Here is an 8,557-nt window from a genome sequence, read left to right on the forward strand (position 1 = left end):
GTTTTTTTTCCCCAGTCTTTCCAATATAGAACCTGAAAAGAAAGGGGGAGGGGGCGGTACTGATTTGCTTTATTAAAGAGCCCAGTGCATTTTCCTTCGTTGACCAGCCAGACGAGCCAGACAAGCCTGCCGTCCAATTAATCGTTAGATGAACAGCTCTCACACCAGCTACGGGCCGAGACCAGAGGCCATTATAACCCCAGCCAACTGAAAGCATTGGCAGACTGGCCCTGAAACTAGACCTTGAGGATCAATATACCTTTCTCCATTAGCTTCATTTCCTCTGAAGGAAATGGTAGGTGGATTGACAGGCCTCTCTCCTGCCTCCTACAGCCTCACAGAGGGGCACAAGTTTGGAGATAAAATTGTGCAGCCAAACCACCCAGGCTTTTAGCAGGTCTGCTTCACGAGCCTTGGGGAGAAAAGGTAGCTGGAATTGCCTGGCTGGCAGTGATAGACTGAATTGTTTTATGAGGTAAGGAAGATGTAGCCAGCCCAGCCAGGCCTAGGGAAGGGGCTGCCAGCCATCTGGGTCATGTGGGCCACTGCTGGGACAGGAGGAAGAACTTTCTGGGCATAGGAGCCATTAGGCCACCAGGAAATGTGGTTGGGTCTCCACTACTTAGCAGCAGCCCCTGTGTGTCTGCTAGAACACTGCTCAGACCTCTGCCACCTCTGCATTTTGTTGGCTGCTTGCTTCTTCTTACAGTACTGGCTGCCACCCCAGCTTGACAGAGCTGGGGTGTTTTTCCCACCACATGCACGCGTGCCCCTGGTGCAGGGCCAATGGGCATGTCCCTCACGGCTTGGTCCTGCTGTGGGGCCAAGGCTGCGGGCACTGCGCAGGGTGCTGCCCTCGGCACCCCCTGAGGTAGCAGGTGTCCGGGCCAGCCAGCGTGGGATTTAGGGGCCACCCTACCAACCCCCTCCCACACACCCTTGGCAGGGGCCCAGGCCCTGGGCCGTGCCGCAAAAGTGGAGTTCTGTGCAAACAGCCTCTCTTCCACAGAGCAGGGCTGGGGAGACTCGTAGGACCGTTGGCCATGCTCCGTCTGTTCTGTGGGCAGAGTTCTGGGAACGAGATCAACCCAGATCGCGGCCAGCCTGGTGGTGGGTGAAGGGGAGGGGCCACCGGAGCACCGAGGCTGCTGGGAGGAGGACTCACCTCTTCCGGAAGATTCACGCTCTGGGAATTTCACTCCCCTGTTTTAGATAGGGAAATGCTTTCTAGAAATTATATATCTACATATGTATGTGTATATATATATGTACGTATATATATGCATATACGTATATATCCTGTTACTTGCAGAAAGTTCTTTCTGGGAACTAACTTGAGTCCTTTGTGTTACAGCCAACATTTATTTTCGTTCAGTTGACTCTCACTAGAAAGGCACAATGATCTTCCTCAAAATTAAAACCCTCTCAGACTTTTCTTTTTTAGAAAGAATTTGGTTTTCCTTAACCTTTTATCCCAGTCTTATAACATGCAAACCTTTCATTATCTTTCTCGGTTACTTATTTTTATATAAACCCTCTCCAAAATGTGTCTTTTGAGTTACGGAGACCATAACTTAATTAGCTCTTTCATTTCCAGAGGATTCTCTTTAGCTTCTCAGATGAAATAAATTAAATTTCAGTCAGATATATTCCATGGGCTCTGGGGGAAGGGTGTGGGGAGAAGGAATCGGAGGCTTTTTATAAACAGTACATTGTCTGACCACCAGCGAGTTTCCCCTTTTGCCATTGTTTGTGAAACAATGGCCTCTTTTTTTGGTGTATTCAGTCCCTCAGAGAGTCTAACCTCTAACAGATCACCATGGCTGTGCTTTCCTGGGTACATGGCTTCTCCACCAAAAATAAAGAGGTTTTCTGGCATCGGTGGTTCATACCTGTAACCTTAGCTACTAGAGAGGCTGAGATCTGAGGATCATGGTTCAAAGCCAGCCTGGACAGATACATCTGAGAGACTCTTACCTCCATTCAACAGGAGAAGCCTGGAGGCTTTCTATGCCTTCCCTCCATTGCAGTTGCCACATGAATAATAAAATGAATTAGCTGGGTCTGGGTCTATGAACTGAAATCTCCCTGAAAGCTCAGCCAGTGTCCCCCGCTTTGCCTCCCCCGCCAGGGTCTGTGTGACGGGGGGCCGTCAGCGCCGGTGTGTGGACGGGCAGGTAGTCAGTCAGAGCGTCCTGAGCACTGGGCACACAGCTTGAACACCATTCACGGCCCCTGGCCTCCCCCACCGGCCGAGCTTTGAGTGGGTCCCACACCAGTGAGTCTGGTCTCACGGCCCTGCCCACACTCTGAGGCAGCCCCGTGGGTCCCCAGATGCCTGTAGAAGAGTTAGAGATGACGGATCTGACCCAGTGCTGTGGCGGTCGTGGTTGGAGGGGGACGAGAGGCCTGAAGATATTTATCCAAACCCAGTTGTCCTTGGGGACGTGCGGCCCTGTGTCTTCACGGCTACCAGCCCACCTGTGCCTTGGGGCTGCCAACAAGAGCCTCCCGGGAGGGGATCTGGGTCAGCGCAAATCAGTGGGTGGCAAGGGAGGAGGGAAGAAGCAAGACGTGACAACTTGGAGAGAAGCAAAAATAAAACCGTAATGTGGAAAAGACTGAAAATAGAGCTCACGGGCCGCATGCAAATCAGATGCTAATTACACAGGAGTTACTGACTAGTCCTGCCATGCCTGTGTCTGGGTGTGGACCCCCCCCCCCCGCCGGCCAAACCTGCTGCAGGTGTCTCCCCTCCCCCCCAACCCTCCACACAGCACGTCCTCGGCATGCTCAAGTCTTGTCACTACAGCTTTCCTACAGCCTGGAAAGCTGAGAGGAGGCTAAAAATACTAACAATAGATACTTGATTTCTTCTTCTAGACAAAAAGCCTTGGCATCCACCGGGGGAAGAAGCGTTCAGGCAGCATGTGACTGGTTGGTATGAAATAAACAAATGGAGAAAATAGCATGCAATTATTCTGCGTTCATTGGACGCTAATAGACCCTTCCGCGGGGGGAGGAGCCCACAGCCTGGATGACAGCCCACTTGTCAAGTCTATTGTCTCCTCGGCCTGGACCCCAGCTGCTGCTTCTCACTGGGATTGTTTAAAGGCATTCCAAGCCGGGCGCCGGTGGCTCACGCCTGTCATCCTAGCTACTCAGGAGGCTGAGATCTCAGGATCATGGCTCAAAGCCAGCCTGGGCAGGAAAGTCTGTGAGACTCTTATCTCCAATAAACCACTAGAAAACTGGAAGTGGTGCTATGGCTCAAAGTGGTAGAGCGCTCGCCCTGAACAGAAAAGCTCAGGGAGGGACATCACCCAGGCCCTGTGTTCAAACCCCATGACTGACCTAAAAAAAAAAAAAAATGTGTTTTTTTTCCCCAGTCTTTCCAATATAGAACCTCACACACTGTGGTCCTAAAGGTTCTCCCCAGGTGTCTGGGTGCTGGGCAGGTGAACTTAGATGTCATCCCTTGAGTACCACACAGGGTGGCCACACCTCCCCTTCCAGCTTTTTGCCATTTAATTGAAGATAGGAGTCTGGTGGATTCATCTGCCTGGGCTGACTTTGGCCAGGGATCCTCGGATCTCAGCCTCCTGAATCGCTCGGGCTGCGGGTGTGAGCCACCAGCACCCAGCCTGGCCTGCCGACTCTTCCTGGGAGCGCCTCTGGGAATGCTAGGGAGCTGGGGGAGGAGGGCGCGAGGCGACCCGGAGAAACGCAGCGCTGTGCTCTGCGCCGTCGCCCGGTCTCCCCCGCGGTCCTCCAGGAAGGCCCTCCCGGCCCGTGTCTGTCTTGCAGGCTCTTCTCCCACGTTGGGGACCCCTTCCTGGATGACCCCCTGCCCCGCGAGTACGTCCTCTACCTTCGCCCCACCGGCCCCTTGGCGCAGAAGCTCTCGGACTTCTGGCAGCAGTCGAAGCAGATCTGCGGGAAGAACAAGGCCCACAACATCTTCCCGCACATCACCCTCTGCCAGTTCTTCATGGTGAGCTGCGGGCCCAGCCGCCACCGCCGGGCCCCCGGAGCTGGAGTGGGAGTGGGGGCCGCTCCGAGGCCAATGGCAGTCATCGGGGGGCTTCTGGCTAGCCCCCGTTCCCCTGTCCTTACACGCATGAGGCCCAGTAGTGCCCGGGTTAGGTGCAGCATCCCGTGCGCCCAACGCTACGTGGAGCAAGCAGGGCCCTCGTGGGCCACCCCGGCTTTCAGGGCTGGTTCCAGTGTGTCCTCTCCACTCCTGCAACACTGAAGGAGAGGAGCTGGGGCCTGTGCTCTGTGGACAGAGAAGGCCATACCCACTTTATATAAGCTGCCCACAAGGTCCTAGAGGTTTCTAGAAACAGCAAAGATAACCTTTCATCCGCCACAGCTCCTGGTCCACAGTTCTGGCTATCAGGAAGCTTATTCAGCAACCACATTAAATCTGAAATCTTCCTCCCTATACTATTCTAAACCCATGCCACTCACTCACTTCAACAATCCGTGCTGACAGAGGAAAACTGACATGTCTGCAGACATCCAACACCAGGTAGAATGGTCGCATTTTAGAACCATTTTTAAGACAACATTTGGCTTTTTTCCCCCTCAGATAGACTCTCTCAGGTTAAAACAAAACAAAAAAGAATGTTCCTAATACCTTCTCTTTTGCCATTCACTCTGCAGATTAAAGTGATTTTCACTTCCTCTTAGTCATCCCAGAGTTGGAGATAGTCATGCTCCACCCTCCCGCCCCAGCCCGGGAGCTCCTCCGAGACAGGAGGGTGACGTCAGGGCCCAGATCCACGTTTCCCAGTGACGGTGGAGGTGGGAGCAGACGCCCCTCTCCCCGGGGAACAGGAAGGGCAGCGGTGACGCAGGACGGCTGAGAACATAGTAATTTATCCTGCACTGCGCCCGCGCCGGTCCTGTCCAGCCTCCTGTTTTCTCCTCCTCTTCCTCTTCCTCTCTCACTTCCTCTTCCCCCTCCTCTTCTTCCTCTTCTTTCTCTTCCTCTCCTCCTCCTCTTCCAACCCCTCCTCTTCTTCTTTTCTAAAACTTTTACTTCTTTCAATGTGCCAGTTCTGGGACTTGAACTCTGAACCTCCCATTCTTGCTTGGCTTTTTTGCTTAAGGCTGGTGCTCTACCACTTGAACCATATCTCTACTTCTGGCTTTTTGGTGGTTAATTAGAGATAAGTCTCTTGGATTTGTTTGCCCAGGGTTGGTTGCAAACCATGATCCTCCAATCTCAGCCTCTTGAGTAGCTAGGATTACAAATGTGAGCCATCAGTGTCCAACTTATTTTTTTTTTAATGACAGAAAAGTTGTGTATATTTGTGAGGTGTAGTGTGACAGTTTGACACGTATGTTGAGGGCGGCATTGTTGAATCAAACCAAGTCATCTATGCATTAACTCACATACTTACCCTGTATTGTGTGAGCACTTCAAATCTTTTTAGTCTTTTTCAGGGTTGTATATCAATCCCAGGGCCCCATGCGTGCTAGACCCGACTTCTAGGCTCTACCACTGAAATCTACATTCTTAGCAATTTTCAGGTAGCCACTCCATTGTTGTGCATTGTGGTCACTCTTGAATTTACTGCATCCATCTCAGGGAAGTTTTCCATCATTTGACCAACATCACTTCAATCCTAACTCCTGTTCTTGCTTCCTGTCGGACCAGTCCTGTGGCACTTTGGTGGGGTCCAGGGGCCACCGCAGGGCAAAGGGGGTGGGAAGAGGTCAGTCGCTGCCCTGGCAGTGGGGACCCGGAAGTTCTTCCCCTGCTGAGCAGACAGTAGTGGTGGTTGAATGACTGTGTGACTGGCCCCCAGCCCTAGGGACAGCAAACCCAGTGCTGTGTGACAATGGTGGGGCTCCCTGTCCCGGGCCTCCCTGTCCCCGGCCTCCCTGTCCCCGGCCTCCCTGTCCCGGGCCTCCCTGTCCCCGGCCTCCCTGTCCCCGGCCTCCCTGTCCCGGGCCTCCCTGTCCCCGGCTTCCCTGTCCCCACCGTGCTGATGAAACCCGCTTTCGCCCCTGCCAGTGTGAGGACAGCAAGGTAGACGCCCTGGGGGAGGCGCTGCAGGCCACGGTCAGCCGCTGGAAGTGCAAGTTCTCTGCCCCGCTGCCCCTGGAGCTCTACACCTCCTCCAACTTCATCGGCCTCTTCGTGAAGGAAGACAGCGCGGAGGTCCTCAAGAAATTCGCCGCCGACTTTGCTGCCGAAGCCGCATCCAAAACTGGTGAGCGCGCGCATCTGCCCGCGGGCCAGCGCCCCGGGCAGTAGAGGGACAAGAAATGGGGCTGCTGCACTGGCGGTGCAAAATACCTAGGATCGTCCCCCTCTAAAGGGGCAGGATGGTTTGGGTTTGGGTTTTTTGGGTCAGTCATGGGGCTTGAACTTAGAGCCTGGGCGCTGTCCCTGAGCCTCTTTGTGTTCAAGGCTTTACCTCTTGGAGCCACGGAGCCACTTCTGGTTTGAGTGGTAATTGGAGAAAAGAGTCTCACAGGGACTTCGCTGCCCAATTTGGACCGCGATCCTCAGATCTCAGCCTCCTGAGCAGCTAGCGTTTCAGGCATGAGCCACCAGCGCCCAGCAGGGGAAAAGCTTCATTGTGGCTCATGTCCATGGTCAAAGGCTCAAAAACCTTTGACAAGGTAGAACGTGATGGCAGAAGCCAGTGGTAGAGCATGCAGGTGTGAGCTGTGTGTGTCAGTGCCAGGGCTGATGCCCACAGCTGGCCAACCCCTCATTTTGTGGAGGGCCAGAGAGGGAAAGACGTGAATTTTGGGAGCAAGCCTCCAGCCAGGCACCCCTTCTCTCCTGGAGCCCAGCCTTGAGTCTGTCTCTCCATTCAGTAGCTGCTGACATCCCACAGGAACTGGATATTTCAGCGACAGCACAATGGAGAAGCAGATTACTTCCTGTCTTTGTCCCTTGACCTTAAGGAAATGGCTTTGTTCTTTAAAAGGCCTAAAGTAGCCCTGTCAGAACCACGGAATGAGTCAACACCCACATTGTCATCACAAAACCCAAATCTTCAAATCAGAAAAGCGGGGCTCAGCCAGGACCAGGGCAGATTCTTGGAGTGCATATGGAGTAAGGCAGACAAGGCCCTCACCTGATTCAGCCTGGGAATAAAGGCCAGCGGGGCCCTCTCCAAGAATCTGCCCGGGGGATTGGCGTTACTGCCCTGTGCAGCCCCCTGGTGGTGACTTGGGAAACTTTGTGATCCCTGCTGGGTGCAGCAAATCTGTCTGGTCCAGTTCTTTATTACCCGACATTCCTTCCCTGAGTAAATTTCGGAAGACTCGTCGGTGTGCATCCATTCCTTCAGCAAGTTCTGAAAACTTCGCTGATACACTGTTGCTTTACCTTGTGAACAAGAGACAGACAGGCACCCTCCTCCTGGCGAATGTCCCCCAGCAGGGCCGTGTGTCAGGAAAGGGAGAGAACTGCAGACGGAAGGCCTCGACGCCTCATTCTAGGTTAGCAGAAATCCCTGATTTCTTAGATTCCCTGATTTTTCTAGTTGTATCTTCATCGTTCTTCTAGCCTGGGAGACAGACAGATCGTCCCTCGTCTGTCGTACAAAAGAGAAGCAAAAGCCGTTTTCTCACGTAGAGGGCTTTGCTCTCGTTTTAGGATGTCTCAGAATGGCAGCTGATGTTTAAATCAGCGGTGTGCAGCCAGGCTGACTTGATCTTCCAGGGTAGAAATATGTAGAGTCATTTGGAGCACTTAGGGCACCTACTGGTTAGAGACCAGAGATGCTGATAAACACCTTGTAGTGCACAGGACAGCTTCCTACAAGGAATAATTAGTCAAGCCAAAATGATTTTAGAAGGAAATCTCTAGCCTGTAGACTTTGAAAATAGACTTGACTCCCAAATGGAGGCAATGTAGCCTTGGAAAGTCATCTGATTACAAAGTGTGCTCTGTGTTGCTTTTTTTTCCCCCCTTACCATCCCTTCCTATCTCTCCCCCCCGCCACACACACACCATCCACCCCCCACCCCCGAGGCAAAGTTGTAAAGTTTGTTTTTCGACGTAATGACTTGTACGTCTCATTGTTGCAATGGGTCCAGCTGTATCCCTATTTAAACCATTTGTTTTTTCCCTTCCCCTCCACAAAGTATACCGACATCAAATACATTGAAAGCAGGGGTTATACCATGGGGGAGGGACATACAAAACAACAAAGAAATCATCTTATAAATATGTTAGAAACAATTGCAAGAAAGAAAAAACATTTGAGTCCTTATCTTGGGGTTCATTTCCCTAACATCAACTTACCTGACCTTTCCTGCTTGTCTCAGACATATACTAGTTATTGCAAATAAGGGAAACCATGGGGCCTGTGTTTCTCTGGGCCTGGCTTACTTCACTTCATAGAATTTTCCCCTTAATTTATATCCCCCTTTAGGCTGCAGCTTCCTTATCTTGATGGCCGACTAGAGTTGAGAGGAAAGGCCAGCAAGGGAATTAACTCCTTACACATGCTGGACTCCTCCCCCTTCCTCCTCCTCCTCCTCCTCCCCCTCCCCCTCCTCCTCCCCTTCCCCCTCCCCC

General features: G+C 52.5%; 1 protein-coding gene across 1 annotated transcript in view; it reads left to right on the forward strand.

Annotated features, from left to right (window-relative positions):
* The window catches only part of Ubash3b (ubiquitin associated and SH3 domain containing B), an 83,177-nt gene that overhangs the window by 56,544 nt on the left and 18,076 nt on the right, over positions 1-8,557 (forward strand). The window contains exons 2-4 of the mRNA XM_013009512.1: positions 2,884-2,941; positions 3,808-3,994; positions 6,029-6,227. Of these exons, the coding sequence (XP_012864966.1) occupies positions 2,884-2,941; positions 3,808-3,994; positions 6,029-6,227 (444 nt within the window). The remainder of the gene's footprint in view (positions 1-2,883; positions 2,942-3,807; positions 3,995-6,028; positions 6,228-8,557) is intronic.

Source organism: Dipodomys ordii, unplaced genomic scaffold (genome assembly GCF_000151885.1).
Source record: "Dipodomys ordii isolate 6190 unplaced genomic scaffold, Dord_2.0 Scaffold10, whole genome shotgun sequence".
Taxonomy (NCBI): domain Eukaryota; kingdom Metazoa; phylum Chordata; class Mammalia; order Rodentia; family Heteromyidae; genus Dipodomys; species Dipodomys ordii.